The sequence below is a fragment of the Dermacentor andersoni genome, chromosome 8 (assembly GCF_023375885.2).
Source record: "Dermacentor andersoni chromosome 8, qqDerAnde1_hic_scaffold, whole genome shotgun sequence".
Taxonomy (NCBI): domain Eukaryota; kingdom Metazoa; phylum Arthropoda; class Arachnida; order Ixodida; family Ixodidae; genus Dermacentor; species Dermacentor andersoni.
The window spans coordinates 13196573-13223396 of record NC_092821.1 but is presented as its reverse complement, the minus strand read 5'-3'; the positions used below and the strand labels follow the sequence as shown (position 1 = coordinate 13223396).

The 26824-nt window shown below is 45.9% G+C and overlaps 1 protein-coding gene and 1 non-coding gene across 3 annotated transcripts in view; both read left to right on the top strand.

The window, feature by feature from the left end:
- LOC126526655 (beta-hexosaminidase subunit alpha-like) overlaps positions 1-26824 on the top strand; it is a 185843-nt gene that overhangs the window by 42806 nt on the left and 116213 nt on the right. For both annotated transcript variants that reach the window (XM_055068333.1, XM_050174522.2), the window contains 6 exons: positions 8703-9027; positions 11974-12089; positions 12702-12812; positions 15811-15912; positions 25224-25332; positions 26369-26573. In XM_055068333.1, the coding sequence (XP_054924308.1) occupies positions 8703-9027; positions 11974-12089; positions 12702-12812; positions 15811-15912; positions 25224-25332; positions 26369-26573 (968 nt within the window). The remainder of the gene's footprint in view (positions 1-8702; positions 9028-11973; positions 12090-12701; positions 12813-15810; positions 15913-25223; positions 25333-26368; positions 26574-26824) is intronic.
- Positions 16650-16722, top strand: TRNAS-AGA (transfer RNA serine (anticodon AGA)). The gene has a single exon. It is a non-coding gene; the product is annotated as a tRNA-Ser (tRNA).

Genomic DNA, 26824 nt, shown 5'->3' with positions numbered 1-26824 from the left:
GAATCCTTTGGAATATCAAGACCCAGGCGCAGTTTTAGTTTCGCGAACGCGTCTCCCACAGACATGACAGATGCGCCATCGTCCCGCAACTAAAACTCACCTCTGTATCAGACAGAAAAAATTTTTGTCCGTATGTAATAGTATGCTTGGAAGTGCCACAGCACTGATTTTTTTTTTTTTGCGCTTGGTAATTTACTTTCGTAAAAAGTCCAAAATGAACCGCCTACCAGGGACGCACTATCGGCTGTTACTGCCGATTTTGACAGCCGTTTTTTTTCCTTCGCGCAAGGGATATTCAACAATTTCTTAGTTCAGCGGTTCCATTCAATTGACAGTATGTCTAGTCCCATATCTCCGTCAAAGAAGCGTAGGCTCGAGCTGGCAGCCTTCGGCGACGGCACGCATACGCATGTTTATAACGCATTACATCGGCGCTAATCGCTTCCTCTGGTGACACTGTAGACACGACAAGATGGTTTATTTCAGAACACCGATCCGAAAGCTGAAATATGGACTGATTTATCTTTGTTAGACTTGCTGATTCCTGAGTTCAGATGGGCCGATAGCGTTTAGGCGGACTCGGCGGGTACGTTAGACCTACGTTTCGGTGGAAATGCAGGATATTGGCGCGTGTACCGGGCGATTGATAAAATGTGTGTCATTTAGCCTTAGAGTTTTTGTCTCTTACATTTAATACACTAGACAATGTGGAAGCACTCGATTCGCTTTAGCTTTGTTATCGGTGTGATAAAATCAATCAGCGGCAGGCTTTCTGGGAGTCCGTTCGAAAGTGTCTGAACGACTTCTGCGTTTCATGTAGACTCCACAACTCTGCGACCACAGCGAAAACTCGCAGTCATCGGTTTCTTACAAACTACAAGAAAACGAAGCGTCATCTGCGTTTGCGCAACGTTGTTAAGAATATAGCTATCTGCCCAAGCAAAAGGGAAATGCCAAAAACGAAAGTGATTTTCAGTGTTAAATACGTATGGATAAACAGGCCATGAACCATGAAAGGTGCGTAATCACGCACTTTAATTTGAAGCTGCGACAAGAAATAGACTTTAATGACCCGGAGTTATAGCATTATTGAGGACAAGTTATTAGTATCCAGCGATGAGTATTACTACCTTGGGTACTGGAACCAGTGCACCACAAAGGCAGCCAGCGTACTTGGCTGCCTTTGTGGCTGCAGTCCGAGCCCGCGAACTGCAGCGAGAAGCAGCGCGGGTACAGCACAAACCAGTGCGCCCCAGCATCATAGCAGTGAAACCAGCGACGCGTCCTGTGTGACCCAGCCGTTATCCAACCTTCTCACCGGTGAACCAGCGACTCCCAGCGAGCGCGAGCGTCCCTAGTGCGATCCCGTGTCAACAAACGCGCTGGTTTCACACAGGATGGCACTGGAAGACGCTGGTTTTGGAAATAGGGACGTCACCTCTTTAACACAGATACTGTGACTAGCTCTAATCTACCTTTGGTACATTATTCACATGAGCTGTCATATGTGTACCTCCCCTGAATGGGAATCTTCACGTCATTACCCTAGCTTTCAATTTCTTTTTTTTTTGCTCTGTTCTTTTCATTGCGGCAGCAATTCATCGGCACTCTAGGCGCCTTTCCGCCGTCATCGTCGTCGCCACCATGATGTTCCTTTTAAAGTCTAAGTGCGACAACATCGAGGCCATACGCTTTATGATATCTGCGCGAGCGAAAGCGTACATGAGTGAGCCGAGAGAGATGATGGCTCGATATCGCGCGTGAAAGGAAGGGTCGTGGGGAGGAAGCACACCAGCTTCCATCACTTACAATGCAACCGGGGTGGGAGGGGGCATTCTACTCCTATTAGGCCACATCCTCCCTCTTTCTCTATCGTCTTTCGCTTCCCACTCCCTATCCCGTGACGACGCTTTGCCGTGCTCTCTCATGGGTTGCAGAATCAAGAGTCCTTCCTTTCTTTAGGTCACTATCATCATCATGCTACTCCGGCGGCGGCAGCGTATGGCCGAACGTGGCTTCCTGGGCCCTATCTTGAGAGAAATCTACGTTTTTGACAGGGCACATATTCTTATGTGCGCCGAGGGCTCATGGCATTGTGTGGGTTGTGTTCTCGCCGTTTAGTTCGCGTTGAAGCGAGTAGCAGCAGCAAACGCAACTCGCTCGCCGCTGCTTCCCTCTTCCGCGAGCCAGCGCTCCGACACTGTTCGCGCTCATCGAGTGGGATGTATTCGTGTTTCCCTGGGCGCGCGTGGCGTGGTTTTTAATTTATTTAGCACACGAGTGTTTACAGAAGTTTATGCAGCTGACAAAACGAGTAATCTAACTACGTATAGTTGCTAATTATTCGCTATCGCATTCAATGCTTCACCTTTAGAGTGAAAGTGTTACTTTGTCTCCCGTCTTTTTTTTTTCATCTTCTTGCTTCTTTTTTCTCCAGCGAGAATCCCTCAAAATATTGCGGCTTTTCTGTCCAAAATGACCTGTCCAAAAATGAGAAAGAGCCCAGTTTTCTTATAGCTGAGGGTCGCCGATGTTAACCACACATAACTGTTCCCCTTTACTAATATGGTAGGATTATCTGCACAGGTATAGCAGGATATGGTATAATCTCTTTCTCTCTGTCGTATAATTCTTTTCGCTTTGTTTTTACAATTTCCTAGCATAGTATTCCATCCTTACATTGGTCACATCCACCTTATACACAGTGGGCAGCGAAGTGCTAATACTTATCCTCGCTATATATATTTCTCTCGTACCTGCCCATCTGGACACTGGTGCGACTTCAGTCTGCCAAACGTATGCACTGCCACACGACCGAGGAAGCTGACATATCAAAGTTCTCCCGGCTAATATAGTTGCGGAATACAAAGGTGAAAACTTCAGGCTTTCACACAACTCGCTTAACAATTGTTAGCCCATGATATCATGCTAACTGTTTGGTTTTTATTTCTTCTGCTTTTTCATTGCACTGTAATACATTTGGTAGAAACTAATCGAATACTTCTTATTGTACTAACAGACAGCTGTATGTCACTAATATGTTTCGAAATCGCGATATAGTTCAGTAATTTTTCGGCAGTGCACCTCGTTTGTGTTGTTTTTGTTTCGTTTACTTTCGTATTGTCACTTTTTATGTGTTCATTTGGTCCTATGCCTCCTTACTCAATTCTCCATGTAGGGGCCTTGTAAGGTAATTGTCAAATAAATATTAAACACTAATTCAAGAAAAATCTGATGACACCAAAGAACTTCTAATGAGTCATGAGTGCGAAAAGGTTTATTCCCTATTGAACTCCGCTGAGCGGTTCTTCGATTTTTGCCCGGTGAGAAATGTTTTCGAGTTTCCCTGCGGGGTATGTTATCAAGTTTCGGGATTAAATTGGTCAGGGTTATTTTTTGTCCAGTTTCTGCGTTAGCATGGTGGCTGTAGAACGGAATCATTTGAACGATATTGTTGATAAATCAAGGACACTGCATGGCCCCGACGCCTCGCGCGAAGAGAAACCGAGGAAGCAGCAGCGGCCGCCGGCAGTCGCGCGCAGCAGCTAAGCCCAGTGGGGGTGAGACCGTACGCGGGCTGCCCGAAAGAGAGACGACGGCAGCCGGAAGCGCGTGTCACGTGAGCGCCTCGTCGCCGACGACAAGCCGACTCACCCCGCGGCGTCGCGTCTGCTCCGTCGAGGCGCTCTCGTGACGTGGTGTTGCAGCCAACGTGAATTTAGGAGCCGTTTCGCTGCTACAGGCTCCGGTTTTTTCGCTCAGTCGGACGTTGGGTGTTTTCGGATCAATCAAAAACGGTATATATGCTTTACCAGGCACTCCAACTTCTTGGTTTGGCTGTGCTTATGCTTTATTTTTGGCCCTTTTTGGTTACTTTTGTTCAGCCGTCACCTCGTGGTTAAAGGTACACCTCGATTGCTACATGTCGTGAGTCGAAGACTATGATACCGACGGTTACCCACCGGTGATCACAATCGGTAGGGGCGCCCTTCGGCCGGACACTCGCCTTACTTCGGCAGTCACTTGACTTCGGCAAGGAGCGCACGCCATGCAAATTCCGCCGAACCCTGTGAGCACCATAAGACCCTCAGAAAAAAAAGAGAGTCTGGGGCGATCCCATGGCGGCAATTTCCCAGGTCGAGTCCAACTTGCCTTACTCACTGGGGGCACCGTTGGGTCGGGCAGAAGCGCCCTTTTCCAAGCGTTCAGGACACATAACCCATCTAGCACGAAAGCTTTACATATATTTTTATAGCGTTTGTCCGAGGCGGTCAGAACGGTTTAAAGAAGACCCGAATAAGACACCCTCATTGTTAAAACGTCATCAATGGCGGCTAAGTTCCAACTTAATTTTTTTTCTGAGACCATCTAGAACACGTCTTCAAAACGTTTTCGAGAAAGTCGTCCAGAAATGGGATTGAGCACTACTGAAACAATCTGTTTGCTTGCCTTATATTATCTAAGTTCAAAATGTATTTAGGACGTTATGAAAAGCGGGTATAGACAGTCGTGAAATGTCTGAGATTATCTGAAACTTCCTTTTTAGATTCCAGTCACACGAGCACCGCAACGAAGGCGTCTAGTGCAACAAAACTCCTGGCGCCACGCCACTGTTGCTTTTATAGGTCGACGCGTGACATGGAAGTTAACATGTCCGCGAAAATAAATTATCCAGAATACCATGCTAGGTATGCAGCAACCATCATATTGACCAATGTAGGAGTGGCAACCTGCTAAGAAAACAATGAACGCGTCTTAACAGGCCGCCAGTGCAGGACTTTGCGCCCAAAATACATTGCACCAAAAGAAAACATTATGACAAAGCCAAACATTGTTGAAAAAGTAACACTCGTGCTAGCTTTCAGCAGAATGTATAGAAAAAAACTGAAATAAATAAAAGTTATGAACAATGAGTAGAACTCGCATAAACACAATTCGTTATGAACTCCAAGTTGGTCGATGACTAGAATTGAAATAAACAAAACTCGTGACGGCGCAGTAGAAAAATTAGAAGCAAGAAAATTGGCAGTGGCTTAGCTCGGCTATGCCAGGATATACGTAGCGAAAGCTAAAGCATAGCATGGTTAGCCTTGGTTAATCTTGATTGCAATTCTAGATTAGTCTGGTTGTCTGGCTATGTTGCGGCGTTTAGCCAGTCATTCGGCGTGCTGTTCGTCTGTTTCCTTGGCGATTCGTTTCCTCTTCATCTCGCTCTGATGTCGATTACAGGCCTCTTCCTGCTCATCAGAATTGTCACCGCCCATACTGCCGCCTCAACTGTGGTTGCGGCGCACGCCAGCTCTCTTTTTCAATCCTCCGACATATTATCAGGCATGCCAAGCAGCTGGCGAAGCGAGCGCAGGCGAACGCATCGACGAGCAACGCGTGCGACGTCATGCGCCTCCTCGGAGCACGGCGACGGCCAAATCGCAACTTCGCTTCCAGTAAAGCTTTCGCTTTAAAACGCGGATTACGCTAAAGTTTATTTCTGACCAGAATAAAGATTTTATACTGTAAGATAAACACAGACTACCGTTATTTAGAACTTAACATCGCAGCAATTACATGAAGTAGGCTGTGGCACGGCCACTAGATAAAAAAAATGGATGTGGCTTAGCTAAGGTTAAGCCCAGGATGCGAAGCATACTAGCCTTTATCTTAGTTGTTGAACCACTGTTTAGCCTGGTGAACTGCTGTTGCTTGGCTATATTTGGTTCGGCTAGACGAAGAAACAACTCATGCGTCGACCCGCCAAGGGGTGTAAGGCAATGGCCTACGGCGCAGCGACTACGCGCCACGCATCGGACGCGGTGAGCGTCGAGCAACGCAGCGTTCGGCGCGGCAACGAAATGTGCGCCTGAGCAAGCGAAGCACGCCTGAGCCTTGGAAACAGCTAGTTTCTAAGGCAACACCACATTCACTAGAGGCGCTTTTGTACCGCTTTGAAGCATCGTACTCGTGGCTCAGTGGTAGCGTCTCCGTCTCACACTCCGGAGACCCTGGTTCGATTCCCACCCAGCCCATCTTGCAAGAGTTGAGCCAAAGCCACCTAGAAACAAGCGCAGCTGCTTATATACCGCCGCGACGCCGCGAGCGACGGCGCGAGTTGGAGCCCCGTTTCTCCTCTGTCGTGACGTCACGGTGTCACTTGGTCAGCCTTGAAGGCGACGGCGCGAGTTGGAGCCCCGTTTCTCCTCTGTCGTGACGTCACGGTGTCACGTGGTATGGCATGGGGTCAAAGGTCATTGAAGGCGACACCGCCGCACCTGAGGAGCAGGGTTGAGCTGTAGTAATATGCTTCGCATAAAATATCATAAAGAGTGGCCTCCAATAGGAGCGAACGGGACAGTCGGAGTTGCCTTCTCGGTTACTTTGCGGGTCGGAAGCGCACTAGCCGTTCTTCAACCTCCTTGTGTGGGAAGTGCCGGCTTACGCGGGTGACTGCCTTCCAAGAGCGTTCCTAGCGCATTTTCTATGCAAGCAACTGGTGGTGCCGCAGCGGATGACAGAGTTTTCGATGCACGCGGCGGGTCGCACCTTTTTAAAGCGAAAGCTTTACTGGCCGCGAACTTGCGATTTCGCCGTGGCGGTGCTCAGAGGAGGCACGTAACTTGATAACGCTCGCCTCGCCGCGCAACGACATGTTGATCTACTGAAGTGTTTGGAATATTTATAATTTAGAAATCACTCATTACCGCCCATCAAAGGCACAGAATTTTAGACTTTAGACCCGCCACGTGAGCACGATTTCGTCGAAATTCCTGGAAACCCGGAAGGAGAAAGCGGAAGTAAGGACGTCACTAATGTCGTCACACGCAAGAGGGTGGCATGATATTTAACCGGCTAAGTAATGGAAAATAGCTACCTCCCAGTTCGGTTCGTGCGTCGCGTTCGCCTGAAGTTAACCTAAAGAACACCAACGCCGAGGAGCGAGTGGCGCTAAGAGACACCTAAATCAAAGATTATGGTCACCTACCTTTTTTTTCTGCAGCGGCCGTGGAAGCAGACTGCGAGTGCTAAACTCACTTGTTCTAAACTATTAGCTTATTTATGTTATCAAGAATCTAGAAGCTTGAGAATTACACAAAAACAATTCTGCACACTTTCTTTAAACACTATGATAAAAGCCAAACTATGAAAATTGAACATATTGCCTTTAATGCCTGTTAAATAATGTAAATCAGTTCTGCGGAAGCGTGCCAGGTGGAGGAAAGTACATGAAATGGAAAATTATGCACCCACCCAAATTGTAGTAGCACATGGCTATAAAGGAAACCCATAAAGGTTTCTGAGGAAGAAAGCCTCGCAGTTGAAGAAAAAATTGTCCTGGTTCGGGGCTCGAACCCGGCACCAACGCTTTTGACCATCTGACCTAACCAGGAGGCCAGTAAATTGCAGAGTGAGGGCTAATTCTCAATTCTCTTTTTTTATTGTCTCTTTTTTTTGCGTGTGCTGTTGCATTTATTGTTTGAATGAAGTCGGCTTGTTTTCACTCCTAGTATATTTTAACACGTATTTATTTATGTAGCAAGGGTGTATTGTGAGAAGCAGTTTCGACAGTATGATAAGCAGGGTGGCGCTCGTTTCTGCTTGGTGCCTTTCTGCTGTGACTTTTTCACACGGTACAGTCTTGCAACATATTGGAACGTCAACTAGCGCAATCTGCTACCCCTCGCTGTGATTACTTATCCTATGTTTAAAATGACACTAAGCGCGCAGTCGATCAGCAAAAGGACCTTTGCAGAGCAAGTGCGGGTGTATGAATAACCGCATTTTATGTCGTCGCACGAAGCGGTGGTCGAATTAACCACGCCTATGATAGATTATGCTATCGCGAATGGCACTATAAGAAAACAAGAGAATAAAGAACAATGGGACAAATGTTGCAACCCTACAACACCGGCAAGAAATAGGGGAAACGCAGCCGCCCACGCAGTTTCCGCGCAAGCTGGATTGCCTGTCCAGCACCCAACACTTCATTCTCTCGCGAAACGCCACAGACCGAAATTCCTACCTAGAGATATGGGCCGAAGGCTCTCCTAGCAGAGCATTGATGCATTACATTCGCAGTGAAAGAAAAGCAGCCAGCAAACAGAGCCTATTAAAAGCTACACCAGTGAACGTGTTTGAAAACAAGGGCGGGCTAACTCGCACGGAAGAGGTTTTCCTCGACAAGGTTTTGGCCAACGCTGCATACAGACCACACATACATGACAAGGGGCACGAAAACAGAGACGCTACGACTGGGAACACATTTACCCGATGCACACAATGTCAGGAGTCACGCAGAGCAGACTTGCAACACCTCAATTAGAGCTGCGCAGCTTTTTCATAAGGGAGATCCAGGTTCGAACACTCACTGCACGAAGACATTAAAATCTTCCGAAATCGAATACAAAGTAACCCTGAAAGGTGCAAAGCCATCGCGACTTATGGCAGACAAAGTGGCCAGTTTTGAGTAGTGTAGGACTGGTCAACCCTACCATGCGAGGGCGACCGAACTGAAGATACATCTAGTAATACCAGAGTCTTCATAAAGAGGAAGATCAAAGACAAGACTGAGATGAAGATCTGCCTCAGCCAACAATCCGGCAACCTAGATTCATCTCCCACGTAATCCACAACAGCGGCCGAGCACCATCCCCTTCCTTAAAATAAAGGCTTTATTAGTTCAATCACTCATCTCGTCCTTCTCACAACAGGTGTCACCGAGCCGTGGCGAGGCATGGCCCCGGCCCATGAAGCAGACTACGGGGCCTGATCTGCTCTTGCTGAACCCAAGCACGTTCACCTTCGTGTTCGTCGGGCCCCCTGGAGGCTGCGACGTCGTCGACCGGGCGCTAAAGCGATACCGTAACCAGCTGATCTTCAGCGGTTGCTTGGGGCCCAGAGGAGAGACTGCCAGCCAGAGCAGGGTACCTCCCCTTGGCCCTGTCAAGGGCCTGCCCGTAGCCGGCATAAACTCGCTGCTTGTCCTACTGGGTGGGCCGTGCGAGCACATACCGCATCACGACATGGACGAAGCATGTTAGTTCTCCGTCCGCAGAGCGGTCAACTTTGACAGAGACATTTGCTGTAAAGCTATTTTCTTGCCGAGTCATTACCGTCATCGTAGTCGTCATAATTGGTTTTGTACCACAAGCTTCTATACTTACGCCCTAAATGTTAGAGTTGTGGGCATAATCAATTACGATCATCTTCCTGACGAAATGAATGTTAACAAAAATGTTAGTCTTCCATGTAAACGATTTTACTTGTTCACTCAAATGCCGTAATTCTCCCTCAGCTCACTTAAACAATGTTAGTACTCGTCAGGAGTGCATGTGCGTGGCTGACTTATACTTAACTTTTTTGTGTAGGACCAGATGCCAGGGTCTACGGCTGGTGGCACTAATATTTAGGGCCCATTTCTTGGATTGGTTAGAGCGATTAGCATTCTTAGCATACTTAACGCACTTTTCGGTGTATATCTGTCTTACCTGTCGGATTACGCTTCTAACTGCTTTTCCCCCAGCTTGGGCCCGCGTTTGGTCAGTGGTCTAATGGGCACAGGGTTTCACTACTGTACTGTGGGAGCTGGCGTTGAAGAGCATCACTGGCTAGGTGTGGCTCTTCAATGAGCCTCCTTGGCGCCCACTTGGGTCACTGGGCGTATGCCGCTGTTCATTGAAAAATAATCATTCAGATTTGGAAATTATGTATTCGTACTTGTCTCACACGTGGGCCTTACCGCGGCAGTGCTAGATGACAGACTGTCAAGACGGAAGCGTGAGAGAGGTGCCCGGCTGCGTACGCACTGTGATAATATAGAGTACGCGGGAGTGGGCAGCATAAACATATGAAGGCAGTGCGCCGTGCGGTGGCGAAGAGGACACCGACTCTTTGCAAATCCCTGCGAGAGAGCCATCATCATTATCGACATCGATTCGGGAGCGTCGACAATGGCGCCTCGAAAAGCGTGACGCGAGAGAGTGTGGCCCATGGCGTGAGTAGAGCGCGAGGGTCGGCGTTCGGTCGAAAAGAGCTTCGTCGCTGGGCGTCCGGCCCATAGGAGCTACCACCGCCCGCGTCACTACGCCATATCCCAATCAGCGCTGCCACCCGCTGAGAGGATACCTCGCCCAGTTCTTCCGCTGGACAACTGGTCCAGGAGGGCTGGCAGTTATGAACCTGGGTGAAGAAGCGTTCGGGTGAGCGGCCACAGGGCTACCCCGCCAGCTGTGGACGTGACCCGGTGGCTGCTGCCGTGGGCTTCCGAGCGCGAACCCCGCCGGAGGGAAAGCGGGCACGTGGAGGCTCCGGTATATCGACTGTGGCGCAGGACCACTTTAGCCCCGCGATGTGGTCCGACCCTGCTGTCCGACCCTGCTGTCCGACACTGCTGTCCGACACTGCTGTCCAACCCTGCTGACCAACATCGGTTCCACGACGTCTCCGACACGGCGACACGTGCTTTCGCCTGAACTGTAGGCCGATTGCATTTAACCAATACATATATATATAGCTGCATGTCGCCTAGAAGGTATTTCGGGGAACTGTCGAGTGTGTGTGCCGTTTTTTTTATGTTATGTGCATAAATACAAGTCTGATGTGTGTTTGTACTTCTGCGTGCTGCTTCTGCCTCTTTATGGAGTGATCCTGCACCCAATAATGTCACACACACCTCATACTTCACGCGTCTCTTAGATGCTAATACATTGTTCGCTACATTGCTCAAATGCTAAAGACTTCGACTTTCGTCGTGGGATGGGTTCTGCCAGATTTGTTTTGGTAATTGAGTGATTGACTGCTTGATGTGAGAACGTGGACTGTGGCAAAAATGTATTTTAATGCTTCGCATTTGCAATGGCCTCCCTTCAATTTTAATAATGCGAAAGCATGATATGCCCTTTGACCCGGAAAAATCCGGTGCCCGTTGTTATCATCCGATGGCACCAAAACCCACGTAAATAAGTGATGACGTCACGTTCCTGGCGCTGAATCTGCTGTGACTCGCACTGCGAAATCCCGCGGTGAACAGCCACGGCATCAGATGGGCGCAGTGGCCCACACTAAATACATTGACCCATTTCGAAAATTCAGTTGACTGGCGTTCAAAGCCAATCAGGCCCACTGCCAATATTCAATTGGACCACCCCCAAAATTACGGTGGCCTCGCCCTAAAATCTTCCTTTGACCAATTCGAAAATTCAATTGCCCCACGGTCATAACCGACCTGGCCCACTCCAAAAATTGGAATAAGATGAAGTAAAGTGGAGTAAAATGGGTTAAGAAGAATTAAGCTGAATTAACTGGAATAATCTGAAATATGGTTGGCACAACTCAAAGCAAGATGGATTAAGTTGAATTAAGCTGGAGTTTTATATAAAGGTGATAACTTAGACAAATCTGATTGCTTTCGCATTCAAATCATGTAAGGATACTTAAGTGACTGCCGATTCTTTATAGTGCACCTGCAATATAAATTGTCAAGTTACTCTACTGTTTTACTGATTATTGTCTATAATAGTTAAGGCAATAACAGTTCATTCAAAACAGTTCACCAGTTATATTTTACAGGAACAAAGTGATTTGCTTAGTTATTGTGGTTTACCCGATTGCAGCCTGAACATTCTTGAGAAGTCTCTCCAAGCACATCCACCGGCTTCGAAACCTTGGTCTTGACATCTCTTTCGATTGTATGTAGAGTCTAGTTGATTGTGAATACGGACGACCGCGGCACCAGTGACATTGTCTGACATATAAGTTTGAAAGCAAAAGGCTCTGAAACAACGTTAGAAGTGGTTTTCCACCGCCCACTGGCTTAGTGCATCAACGTAGCTTCCGCAGATAACCACAGCCGAAATGACTAGAGTGTGGCGGCCATGCACTCTGTATTTCAACAGCAATGCTTGTTATGCAGATTCTAATTACTAATTTACACTGAATTCAAGTATCACATACCTGCTCTAAGCAGCAGCCTTTCGTTTGCAGACACTCTGGAGCTGACGGTAAACTCACAGCCTTCACTTAGGGCCAGTTCCGTTTGGGGTCTGCTGAGGGGTCTGGAGACGTTCAGCCAGGTCGTGTACCCCTACGACGGCTTTCAGGTGCGTGACAGAGACCGCTGCAGCTCAGAGCCCTCGATGCTCCGCAGGTGCACCGCTGGTGGCACTTGAAATTTTCTGCCAAGTTGTCTTCCTCGAAGTATTTTCTCTCGACGTAATGAGAATGCAGCCTATAGTATTACAGTGTCCTGCTTGGGACACTATAGGCACATTAAAAATGACGAGTTATAAAGGAAGGATGTGTAGAGTGCTCCGTATCTTCAGAACAAATTTTTTTACATTTCGTGTTGCGTATAAATGGATATTTATTTATTTATTTTCGATACTCTCAATCGCTGAGGCATTGCAGAGGGTAGTGGGTGACAACATATTATCTGGCTCAGAATTTCAGACATTGCTTTGCGTCAAGTACGGTGCACCCGTAACTTAAGAGGCAACATAAGTGTCGTGCCTCTGCACATTATCAGTGCTGCTTTAATTAAACAGCAAACGTTTAGGGTATGAACTAATGAATGGGTTTCTGATTTGCATAATTTTATAAGAAATCTGTTACAACAACTTGTTCACGTACGCACTATGTGCTGCAAATATTTGAAGCTACATGCACGAACAATTAGGAACCGTATATGTTTTTCATTCCCGTTACATATTCAGTTCGCTGTCAATGAGACTGTCATCCACGACGCCCCAAGGTTCCAGCACCGCGGTCTTCTCATCGACACTTCCAGGCACTTCCTCCCGCTCAAGAAGATTGTCGAGACATTGGTGAGTCATTCGCTGCTCATGCGTATTGCGCAACTTCTGGTGGCTGCCCTCAAGTTGTGTGCAAACGATCACTGTGTCCTCTTTTGGCGCACAGTGCTGCTATAATGGCGCTGGAACCTGCAGCTATGCCTCTTGCCGAAGGCACTAACAATAAAAATTGGTCGTGCGTTAATTCTTTGGAGATTATTTGGCATGGTACTGCGATTCCCCTTATTTCTTACGATGTGCTCAAATAGTGATCATACGTGAAGTCTTCGGATGTTGAAACTAACGAGCCAGACAGAACTCCATGTTATGTCCCAGTGCAGAGTGTTTATTTTTACGTGTAGAGGTTGATTTCTATATGCCTTTTTATACAGTAATGTACATATAAACACAATACGCATTTTCTATATATCTGTCGAATTTACGACGAAACATCTATTGGTTCGGCAACACTAATGCATAGCACTGCACAGTCTCCCACCGCTCCCACAGCTGCTTTCAGCAGTGGCCAGTTGGCCCTCGTCACCAAAGTGACTTACCCAGTGGAACAACTATTGGCTCAAGTTAGTGTCAAACGCACTCATTGAAGAAAGGCATGTACCTAGTCACCCAGGGTGGGGTGAACAACGTTCATCAAAGGGCGGCACATTACCAGTTAAGCCACTCAGAAACCCAAATTAAGATCGAAAAAGTTCATTAAAATATGCCGTATACCTAGTTTCAGATTCCCAGCGATCCATATTGGAGTGAAAGAGCTTCACTGAAGAGCAGCACGCAACAAGTAGCACATATCGAGCAACACAAGTTGGTCGAAAATGGGTAAACTGACAAATGGCACAAGCGCAATGTCACATGCGCGTGACCCAAGTTGACCTCACTATTCTTTCTGTACCCGGTTCCCTCATCCCATCTGCCGAATACTCTGACCATTGAACTATGGGCAATGTAGTACTGAAAGTTGGCGGTTGAATGGTTAGAAACTCCGGCAGATTAGACAAACAAGTAGCCCCTAATATGCATGAACTACTCTATGAAGAATGCTAATGATTTTAATGAGGAGCGTGAACTGAGAACGTTCACAATTCTGAGACTGAGCCGCTCTTGCGTCAAAGGGACCTCTTAATGCGGTTATCATTCTCGAGGCAGGTAGTAGGTAGGACTGCCACGCTCTGCAGTCCTCTTTATCCGCACTCGCATAATAGTCAAATTTGACCACGCTGATTCTAAGTTAATCTAAAGCCAGCATTGGTTTTCTTGAAGCGATAATTCGTTTCCATTATTGCACTTCCCTAGGGTTGCACCTCGTTTGTTACATTGGTTCAGGGTTACATTTGCATAGAGGACTCAACGGTGTTTTCATTTTTTAACCATGCTGCGAATCCTTGCTGGCAAACATAGCTGCAGGGAAAAACCAAACATAGCTCGTCTAGTATCAGTCGGTGTGCCATAATAATTGCACGTGTGTCCAAGCTCACTCCTCACAAAATGCGCCCCAGCTGCGCGTGGATTATGGAACGGGAGCCGAATATCAGGAGTGCATGCCCCCTTCTTCACCTCCCCCTTCCCCCGGTTTGACCTGCCGAATCGCGGGTGAAGCGCGAAAGAGCTTACAACTTGTGCAGTTTCGAGTTTTCAACCAGCGGTCAGTGGGAGATTAATTATTGCAGTTTTTCTATATTTCCCTTAACTACAAAAATCTCCGTAGCAATTTACTATTCAGTTTAGATACCAACTTCTAAACAAATGCACTTTCGCCTGATTGAAAATTGCCCTCATTGTTCACCTAAATGCTCTAAAGCTCGCACATGAGGTGCAACATGACTTGTCGATAAGCGAGAAAGCCGTTCCTTGGTCGACGACCTGTATATATCAATATATTGTCCTACCTTATACTAAAGCATTCCCTTTTCTATAAATAGCAGAGCTGTGTCCTGGACGAAAAGGGGGGGGGTGGAGGTGAAGCAGACTTGCACGTGATGTTGCAGCATATGCGAACTTGAACCAGCGGCTGCAGGCCCCCCTCAGCGCACAAAGCCGTATCCTCATGTCATGATTCATATTCATCCACAACCGTTTAACTTTCTTCATTCTCGTTAACTTTTATCGGACGTCAGTATTACTGCAATATAATCTTCTCTTGATCACCGTGAGCATTTCTACAGGAGAAAACTAGCCGGCACATGTTTTGCTCCAACGATATACTTTTTGGACACCCTGAGGTGATGAACATGTAGTTCTCTCCTCCATGCTACGTGCTAATTCGCGTCGGGCATCGTTTAAAAGTTCAAGTATCATTCTTGTAGAGTAATGTGTACAATGTTTTGCGTCAAATTCTTCATCTGAGTGGAATCGCCTTCCTGCCTACACGGCCAGCAAATCTGATGACACTTCTCTCAAGACTGCCATTATGAACACACTTTTAACGCCCACTCCTCTCTTTATTGACGCAATGACATGCAGAGTAATTATATAAAACAATAAATACACGAGTAAAGAATTCCTACATACATAAATAAATAAACGAAATAATATTTGAGTAGGAAAATTAAACAAATAAGTACATGTTGGAACAAATTATAAGTAAATTCTGAGCCATCACTTTGATGGCGCCACAGAAGTGTGCCCGGAGGATGAGATTGTACATTTGTTGCATTCATTCTGTACTATTACAGAGATTATCAAGGATAGTAGAGGAATTAACAGGTTGTCCCCTTCCCGTTGACTACATTTGAAAGTTGTTTTATGGGTGGACTCAACTATGTTTAACATAATATTTCCTGATGGTTCCACGAGAGTAACATTTTAACATCATGATAAAGATTCGCCTAAGTAAAAATTGCCTATAATGGTGCATATAGGACTTTGGACACCGTGGTGCAAGCTTACCAGGTGACGCCTTGGAATAACACTGCTAGTGTTTAATGAAGCCCACTTCTCTTTCCTACAAAGCAACAAGTGTTAATTTTTGACGCTTTGACTGCTACTGACGCACCGAAAATGTTTCCCATTTCAGGACGCTATGGCTTACAACAAAATGAACGTCCTCCACTGGCACATGACCGACGACCAGTCTTTTCCTTTTGTCAGCAGAACGTTTCCAACTCTCAGTGAAAAAGTAAGAGACGTTGCAATCCGGAGTTCTTTTTTTGCAGTCTTACGCGATAATGGCCGCAACTTGACGTATTCGTTGAGGATTTGCCCTTAAGGCCCTGTCATAACCACATCACCGGCACTTGGACCTCGTTTAGTTTTATCGTGTAATGCTTCAAGGTGCACGCATTTTGGCATCGAAAAGGTAACACAGTGTTGTATTTCATGTCATAAGTATCATAAGAAGACAACGAACACTGACACCAAGGACAAGATAGGGGAGATTACTCGTGCCTAATAAATGAAATAAAGAAACGATAAATTAATGGAAATTAAGGTGGATGAAAAAACTTGCCGCAGTGGGAACCGAACCCACAACCATCGCATTTCGCGTGCGATGCTCTCCCAATTGAGCTACCGCGGTGCCACTATCCCATTCACTTTCTTGAGTATTTGTGTGTCCTAGTAGAACCCTGAGAGTGTTAGCCTGCGCCACCACTCACAGACTTTGGCGGCGGACCTGGAACGTCCTTGCCGCAGGCGTCACGAGAACGTGTTCTTTTTCGGTGAAGGCAACTGGTCAATATACCCACATATGCTACCTGAAGGCATCAGTGTTGCTGGATTCGAGATCCTCGTTACATAACGAGGGTCTCGTTAATTACATAACGCCGCCAAGGTCTGTGAGTGGTGCCACTGGCTAACACTCCCAGGGTCTTACTAGGACACATAAATACTCAAGAAAGTTGATGGGAAAACGGCGCCGCGGTAGCTCAATTGGTAGAGCATCGCACGAGAAATGCGAAGGTTGTGGGTTTGGTTCCCACCTACGGCAAGTTGTTCTTTCATCCACTTTAATTTCAATTAATTTATCGTTTAATAATTAATTTATTAAGCACAAGTAATTTCCACTATGTTATAACGAGGGTCTCAAATTACATAACGAGGGTCTCGAATCCGGCAACATTGATGCCTTCAGGCAGCATATGTGGGTTCATTGACCAGTTGCATTCACCCAAAAAGGTCACGTTCTCGTGACGCCTGCGCCAAAAAGGACGTTCCACGTCCGCCGCCAAGGTCTGTGAGTGGTGGCGCTGGCTAACACTCTCAGGGTTCTACTAGGACACATAAATACCCAGGAAAGTGAGTGGGAAAACAGCACCGTGGTAGCTCAATCGGTAGAGCATCGCACGCGAAATGGGAAGGTTGTGGGTTCGGTTCCCACCAGTGGCAAGTTGTTTATTCATCCACTTTAATTTCCATTTATTTATCGTTTCCTTATCTCATTTATTAGGCACAAGTAATTTCCCCTATGTTGTCCTTGGTGTCACTGCTTGTTGGCTTTTATGACAATGCTACGGAAGAGTATTTGCGATGACAAAGAGGCGAGCAGGGTGAAGACGACGACAACGATTAGAGGCTAGCGTGGGCTGTTGCCTCTTGGCCAAGTGCGGCGTATTGCCTTGTAAATATACTTCTATATAGCTTTTCGTCAGCGTCTTCCTACGTAACATATCTGGTGGAGGTGCGGGGTACGCGTTTTTTGGTAAACCTGTTAAGGTGCCGATAATCCACGCAAAAGCGCCATGATCCATTTTTTTTTACCAGTACAGCAGGTGACGCCCATTGAGTACATGACGGTTCAATAATTTTTTTGGCAAGCATTTTGTGAACTTCGGCGTGAATAACTTGACGCTCAGCCGGTGATACTTGATAAAGGCGGCGATGAATAGGAGGGGCATCGCCGGTATTATTGCAATGTTTAACCGCTGTAGTTTGTGCCAAAGGACGATTGGTAAAGTAAAAAATACCGTGGTATAGGAAAACAGAACGCGGTAGAGCTGACGAGCCTGCTCGGTCGGCATGTCGGTCGCAATCATTTTCTGTAATTCCGCGATGGTACAAGTTGCCGACTGTGATGGTAGAGGAAGATCGGCTGAATTGTCGTCTACTGCTATAGATGCTACTGAGTGATCCTCGAATGAGCAAAGCTGGGCCATAGACATCCCACGTGGCAGCACTTGTGTCGTCAAGCCAAAATTGACCACTGCACTGGCAGGCGGACGCAATTCGCCGTAATAGATAAAACTGTATGAGGTACTGCGATCCCGTGTGTAAGGAGGACGTCTCGCATAGGAGCCGCGACGTAGTGACCGTCGGGGACTGGTGGGGATGACACGAATCAAAGTAAGTGGGTGCCGAAGGTGGCAAGCGAATGAAGTCGACGGAACCGAGGTGACTGGGGTGTGGTTCAGCGGGATCCAGAACAGGCAGGTGAAGGCGGAGTGTACTGGCAGAACAATCGATGAGAGCAGAATGCGCGGAGAGGAAGTCTAAGCCGAGGATGATGTCGTGGGGACAGCGGGCGATGACTGGGAATAGCACGATAGATGAGCGATCGGCGAAGGAGACGCGGGGGGCACACATACCAATTACGGGGGCTGTTCCGCCATTGGCGACACGGACAACAGGCGTCGTGGCAGGTGTGATTATTTTCCTCGGCCGGTTACGAAGTTCAGCGCTCATTACCGACAAATGCGCCCCAGTTTCTATGAGAGCAGATACAGAAACACCGTCGACTTGCACGTCAAGAAGGTTCAGATGAGTGGGCAACTTCAGTAGATTTGGCGGCGTAGGGAGCAATGCAGCGTCACCTCGAGGCGCTGCATCGTCTAGTTTTCCGACTGGGAGCGGCGTCCCAAGGAAGTCGGCGAATAGGAGCGACGGGGCGGGGGGGGGGGGGGGGGGGAGGAGCGAGATTGTCGTCGTTGGGGTGAAGGCGAACGAGAATAGGGGCGATTCGGCGCAGGAGAATCTGTGGCGGCATTATCGGAGCGGGCAGTATAGGGACGAGAAGGGCCACCTGGAGGGCGAGAGTAGGTAGTATAAGCAGACCGGTTCGGGGAACTCCAGCGACTGCGACAGTGCCGAGAAATGTGCCCGATTCGATGGCAGCGAAAACAAATAGGCTTGTCGTCTGCAGTGCGCCATTCAGACGGGTTGCGGGAACGTGGTGGTTAAGAAGATGCGGGACGGGGCGGAAACGAAGCCGGGTGGGTATCAGGGCTATTGCCCGAGCAGATGTTTGCGAAGACCCATGTTTGCGAACTCCTGGCGGACAACTGCCTGGATCAGGGAAACCGTGACTGCAGGTGCATTGGAGGGGCTGGAGTCAAACGCAGCCGGATAGGCGGCCTCGATCTCACGCCGGACGATTCTAGTAACATCGGCAGTGTTGTTGGGACGAGGAGTGTCGGCACAGGAAGATGTCGCTGGGGTGTTGGGCAGACGGGCAAACTACTGGTCGATACGTCGGCTTTGAGCTAGTTCCAGGCAGCGGCACTCTTTTATAACTGCATTCACCGTCACCACGTTGTTAAAAACGAGCACATTGAAGGCGTCATCGGCAATGCCTTTGAGGATGTGAGAGACCTTGTCGGACTCAGTCATGTGTGCATCAACTATACGGCACAGAGCCAAGACTTCCTGAATGTGCGTGACGTAGGGCTCTGTGCCGCAGAGTTGGCGCACACATGACTGACTGACGTAACAATATGACTAATAATAATCGGGCCCCACGGTTAACACCCTTTCTTCTCGTTGATGTCGTAAGTATATATTAGAAAACCTAAACACAGTGATTCAGCAAGTGGAGTCGACAGGAGAAATCGGTACGTAGCTGCAGTGTGTTGTGTTATATAAGGGCACCTGTAACAGTAGATCCCCGTAGCTTATTCAGTACATCTTAGCTAAATTGATACCAGATCTTTAGTCAATCAAATATACCAGTACATATGTAAATATTTACATTTTTATGATTGTCTTAATGAAACTGGGTTCAATGTGAAACTTCCGCTTAGCTCAAAAATATATGAGCTCGATGTCATTACCCATTAGCTTTAGTGCTTCTTACTTTGTCGTTCGGACACACAGAATCAATTCATCCCTTGTATTTGAAAACACTTCTAAGAGAATACGTGTAAAAGAAAGCGAGAATGAACGGCAATGTGTCACAAGTCACAAGTGTATTCTGTAAGACAAGTATAACGCCATCTGATGGTGCCTTTGTCGTCTGTTTTACATGTCCCGTCTCGTTAGCCACAGCTAAGAACCTCGATTAACTGGTGACAGAAGGGAATCACAAAGTATACGTCACAGTTCATATATTTGCATGCATTTTCGCAAGATGAGGGCCACCTAGATATGTCAGTGTTTCCTTTATCCACCCTGGTATGAGGTATTCTCGGCGTGCATTTTCCTATATATCAGCTAATGTCCCACATCTTTCCGTATAAGCTGCAACACACAACCTGAAAGCACATTGTAAGGCTCTTTTGCACTTGCAATATCGAAGTTGTTGCGTTCAATTAAAATATACAGTTATCGGACCTGGAAACACGAAAGGCTCCAAGAATAATCTTGCTGCCATATTAACAGACGAGGAAGGTGTTACTAGCAAGAAAGTTGAAAATCAGAGAATGCACACTGCCAAAAGCACTCATGTAGGAGCCTATCATTCGTGTTACAATTTTATTAGTTAAAAGCAACGCTGCCTGTTGTGCTCGAGATCACCGCGAATGCTCGTACCGCAAAATATTATCCCATTGCTTTAGAGAGGCATTCCTTTAGTGAGCGCGCACCTTCGATGTGGGATGGATGGCTTTCATTTCTAAGCAGGCAGCATTCCTAATAATAAAACACCAGTCCTCGAAATTTTGTTGGGGGAAAGGGAACTTGCTGTGAAAGGCGAATATCTTAATGGTCTCAAGTAAGTGTCGTACCTATTTGACAAGCTGCAAGCATGAGAAGCCATTCTCTGTGACTACCCCGCTATGTGAAAAGAATCAGAGTAATGCTAATTTACAATAAGCGCTGGCATTGCCTCTAAGAATTAGGATGAATGAAAACATGAGAACTTAACCTACATCTCATTGAATGCCAGCCCGACCATGTTACCAAGAAAGAAAGAAATCTTTTTAGCATTTTTATCATGACCTTCATACCACGAAGTAGCGTCAGGTCCCGTCAATGGGTGAAGAAGGTAGGCCTAAGTAAAAACAAAAGGTTTGGTTCGTATTGAAACCTAACAAAGGAAGGCAGATGCAATACATGTGACCACTGAATACATGCACTGTGTAGATTCTAGAGTGCACATGATTGCCCCGTCTAACCAAACGTAAGTTTCTTGATATTGATGTGCCTGAAGGACGTCAACGATATGCCAAAGAAAACGGAGCTCCTTTATTCCTGCCAAGCATTGTGCACTGGCGGTAAAATATCCAAGAAAACGTGCATCATCTTCACCCACTACGGAGTGGTAAATCCATTTCTGCCCAGATTCAAAAACTAATACAAACTCGTTTTCAAGGAAATCCTAAACTAACGAAAAAATGTCTGCCTTCAGGAGTCGATCCCTTTGCTGCGGGCGAAAAATATACATTTATGTTGCAATCAAAGATGTCAATTTATTACCAAAGTTCGGCTGCCTCAATAAGCGCAGAGACTTTTAGCCTACTGCGTGTAAATGTCACATTTACAAATTTCCGGTTGGCATGCAAAGGTTTTAAAGCTTTGGGAATTTTAATATAGTTGGCAAGTTGAAAAATATTACATAATCCTTACGTTCCCGCAACACCTTACAAAAAGCAGGTATCGTAATCCTACATACTCCATATATTGCTGCTTCTGAATCGGACAAATGGGACGAGACAGTTCTCCGATTACTGGAATTTTGTACATTAATTGGGGGAAATTTTGTTTTTTATAATGTGCTTCGAACACGGCAGGAAAGTATGCCTATCAAGAAAAAGACCGCCTCTGGAATGTGCCGCTTCACAAAGATAGATTTCTGCATTATATTGACCCAGAACTGAGATCGAAAATTCCACGACCAGCTCCTCGACAGATAGACAAGCTGTACCAGCGTATTCGACTGAAGGTGGCTGCACGAACAATTGCCTTTACCGCATAGGGCGTACCACAAATCCCTACTGTAATAATTGCGGCAGCTTAGAGACAACGGAGCCCATACTACTTGAAAGAATTTTTTGAGTTACAAATGGAAATAGTTTTCCACGATCCATTAACATTACTCAGCATATTAGGTTAAATGCCCGACCCTTCAAAACAGTGGCGGGCTTTGGATTTATTGTTCAAATACGTATCAGAAATTGGTTTATTCGAAAAACTGTAAAGATATTCGCCAGTTCATATAGAAAAGCCTAAGTTCACCTGCCACTCACCTATATATATTAGTATCAGGTTCACTTGCGCATTTTATTTTTTTTTCACTCTCCTCGGCGATCTTTTAATCGCATTTCCCATCCCTATACAGAGTAGCATGCCAGCGGTTGTGTTCGCCCCAGCAAAAATCTATTTTTCTAACAAAGATTCTCTCTTCCTCTCTCTCTCAAAATGTGGCCTTAATTGCAATTTTACAACTGTCTTGTATGCTATACCTATTTAATTCGCTTGAGCTGTCGATCTACATTGGAGTATCTTCTTCAATTGTCTGTTCGGCAATTTCTCTTTTATAGATTTATAGATCTTCAAAATAAAATTTTGCTGGCGCATCTATCCTTTCGAGAAGTTTGGGGCTTTAATGCCATTAGCAATCTATATTATTCTTGGTGAGTTTTTTCCTAATGAAATCTTTTATACACAGATTACTATGAAAGATTTCGCATACCCAGTGGCACGAACCCAAGGAGCCAATTGGGCGTGAAAGAGGGTGATTGAGAGGCGGCACATGCACTGTGGCATTATTATGAAAGGCGGCCTATTACCAAGGACCTATGTTTGCCCGAAAGAAATATAATAATGAGTGCTATGACTAGTGCCGCATATTGGCGCTAATGAAGACCGCAATCTGTGTAGAACTGCAACATTTCTAGAGTAACATACTCAGTGACCCAAATTGGCCTGACTGTTGGTTATGAAACCGGCTTCCAAGCATAGCAGCCCGTTTGACTGCGGTCTACCAGTTAACGAAGTTGGGGGAAAAGATGTTAGGCGCGGACAAAGAGAGAGACATACCGAAACCAGGGTGACGTTCTCAGTGAATGCTAGAAGCATTAAAAAGTTTACTATCACGAAAAAGACAACCTTTACTTTTAGATGTAACCAACACCATAAAAGGCAATGCAATAAATTAGGATCAAAACAATTTCTCTGTTCTTGTGTTTCTAGGGAGCAAGTGATTCCTGTTCTTTCTTTGCTTTCCAGAGCAAGTGATTTTTACTATATGCTATACAAATAGCACTACCATTGTTGAAATAAATATTACACGTTGGGGGGGGCGGGGGGGGGGGCAGCAGAAGGACGCAGAAAAGTCGTTGAAACGTTGCACTACTGCAACAACGAAGAAATGCGTGGATCACCAATGCAACAATGTCGGGTAGTCACACCAACTTAAAAAAAAAGATCGTTGAAAATTATGATTGAGGCGAACATAAAACCTCACGTGAACTCATGTTGAAATGGTATATCATGCAAAAACGGCTAGCGGGCGACTCTGCGGGGGGCTGAGGCAACGAACAAATTAAATCCAGCGCCCGGTCTTGCCGACCTTCCTTGTCCGCGTCACCGAAGCGCTATAATCGCAAATCCCTCTACAAATGGAGATTATCTTTTGCCGGACGGTAGGATATAACACTTAGTCATTTGAAAGAAAGTGAAATGCTCAAGAAAGAAAGAACAAAGAAAGAACAGTAATTATGCCTGAAAGGTTGTAGGTACTCGAGAGTGAAGAGTACGCAGATTTTTACATGTTGTATTCATGAATCGCTGCAGTGTAGAAACAACGTATGAGCTTAATATTGCGATTAGCATACTTAGGATACTTCACGTACATTTCGGTGTCTGTCTGTCTGTCTGTCTGTCTGTCTGTCTGTCTGTCTGTCTGTCTGTCTGTCTGTCTGTCTGTCTGTCTGTCTGTCTGTCTGTCTGTTTTATATCCAACTTGGGTGAGGGGTAGAGCGGCGTGCTGCTGTGCTGAGAGGACCAGGTTCGGAACTTGCCGTTCAGTCAACTTCTGTCACTTGCGTATATGGCACTGGGTATGTGCCGCTCTTCAATGAACTTCTTTCAAGCCAACTTCGGTTACTGAGTATGTGACATGCTTCAAAGAACCTCTGCGATTCCAAGTGGGGTCAGAAGCTATGGCCAGCTCTTCAATGACAAAACATATTTAAAAATTTATCCAGTGCAGAAGGAGTTCCACCCAGTGTCAACTATTCAAACAACCTTGTTTAAATTTATATTCGCACACCCGCGATTCGTAGACATTGCGGCGGTGCCACTCGGTGTTCCACTCTATCATCCGCAATCAGAGGTCAGTGGGAGGCCTCGCATTGAGCGCAAATGAAGCTGTGCAGGGTGATATGGGCTGGACAAGTTTTGAAATGGGGAAGCTCGCAGTAAAATAGAATATTTGAATTTAGAATATGCAAGAAAGTAAATGCGCTGGGAGAGTGTTGAATTATTTGTACAGGAAAAACATTGATTCACATTGGAGAAAAAGAACTAGAAAGCTAACAGGCAAGTATGCGGCCTGTAGGATGAGCAACACAGAAACAAAGAACGTCAAGCGGAAAGTCAGAGAGGCTGAAATAATCTCATGGGTGGCGGCAATCGAAAAAGAACCTGCCATGAGTAACTGCTTAAGAGGAAAAAACTAAATCAGGAAAGAAACTATTTACAATAACTCAAAAGGAAGTTTATTACTTTTCGATGCGAGAGCAGGATGCCTTAGAAAACGCGCCTGTAAAGCGTGAAGGAGAAGAACCATGGCTTGCTGCTGTAAATGTAGGGAAACGATGGAGCATGTTTTATTAGAATGTGAAGGTATCTGCCCAGCGGTCTATTTAGGCATCACGGGACTCCTTAAAGCCATTAGGTTCAGCGAGAGCAGGGGGAAAATAAACATGTCCTCAATAGAAATTAGTAAGAGGCGATTGGAATATTGGTGGAAGAAAAATAGGGAAACAACAAAAAGCGGAGATATAGAAAAACAAAGTTCACAATAGAGGGTTAGAAAAATTGGTTATGGGTATACATCATGCTGTTGTTTTCTTCTTTTTCCTTTATTCAGCCAGGTGGGACATTAGGCAGTATATTAGCAAGAGCTTGGTAGCGCAACCCACACGTTCGTTCCAAAGGGGACGTTCATAACATAAATCCATCCAAGAAAGCGCGACAGAAGATCCCAGTTGCATGTACGCTTCATACGTAACGTATCTCTGCAGTGACAGTACGGCGTGTGTCTGCATTGCTTTGATGTTAATTGATTTAACGCCATCACTTATCGGGAGATGTATTCTGCTTGAATTTTTCCAGGGTGCTTACGATCCTGAAACGCACGTGTACAGGCCCACTGACGTACAGTACGTGATTGGCGAGGCCGCAGCCAGAGGCATCCGGGTCATGGTAGAATTCGATACTCCCGGTGAGGCATCGTTTTATTTCATTACTCACTGAGAATGACACTACCTGTAATTTAGAGCATCGGGGCAATACTAAGTTGAAGGTTGGTAGTGTCGTCTTTTGCGTAAGCTTTCCCTTACAAGATGTTAAAGATATGTAATTTTTTATACCCTAGTTTGGAAGCATCATATTCGAAGAAATTAATATTCAAATTTGACATTCCTTTACCGCTCAATCATCGCGAACTGATACTCCCTCAGCAAGGCTAGCACTGCATAATACCTTCATCATAGCGAAGTTCGCCCTAGCTACGGCTAACGAAGAGTGTTATGTTCAACTATGTTCTTGTGGAATACACTAGCTTCTATTAATAAATTTAAAAAATCACACATATTTATTCAGGAGCTGAAAAACTGTCTACTATATTTCTTGAAATGAAAATATTAGTTCGTTCCAACAATGCCTCCAGTGCATGTGCCAGCAATGCAAGTATGGGTTAAAATTCCGCATCTAGATTTTTGCGTAATTAGGCTACTGTGTGCACATAATTGTAAAAGATGTTTAAATATTATTATTGCATTCCTAATTACTACAAGTATATGTTTGTGTCAATTTATAGTAAGTCTTATATTTATAAAGATGTAGTGGTTTATTCTGTTTTTGCTGCTAATATTCACGTTATTTCTTTAAAGTTTAGTATGAAAATGTCCTAATTCAGTATAGCAGTCTGCGACATACTTTGTTTAACAACCTGTAATCACAATGTGCGGTAGTTGTAAGCTAGATTTTTTATTCTTCTCTGAGGATTATGGCTTTTAATATGGTCTCCTACTGCCTGAAAACTCTAACAAAATGTAGTTTTTCGTGGGAGGTGATGAAGTAGCTAGCTGCCTTATCGTTATGTTCTGGTTCGTTCAAGCATCTATTAGGACGTCTTCAAGTCTAAACATCTTCATGTTCATAGGTGACGGCGACAACGTAAAGCGAGATATTAAATGCTATACAAGAAATGCTACGCGAACCACCTATCAGTCCTGCCTGTTTGCGTGGAACTGCAGGCCACACGTTGTCGTGGGGCCAGGCGTACCCCGAGCTGCTGACCACATGCTACAAAGGCGACGCGCCGAATGGCGAGCTGGGCCCTGTGGACCCGACGCGCAACGAGACCTACGTTTTCATGGCGCACTTCTTCGCCGAGGTGGCGCGCGTCTTTCCTGACCGGTACCTCCACCTGGGGGGAGACGAGGTCAACTTCGATTGCTGGTGAGCAATCGCTGCATGTGCCCTGACAGTTTCAACTGTTACTGCAGTGGTTCAGTCCATACATGCCACTGTCTGTTTATTTTCTTGATTACTTATTTTATGTTTTGTTTATATTAGAATACTGCAGGGCAGTGGGTTCACAGCAGGAGAACAAATGATACAAAGAGTTTGTGAAAATGCGAGTACCCGATGTACAGCTCGGCTGTCAATCGTAACAAAAATGAGTATTCAGGCGTAACAATAGGGTTATA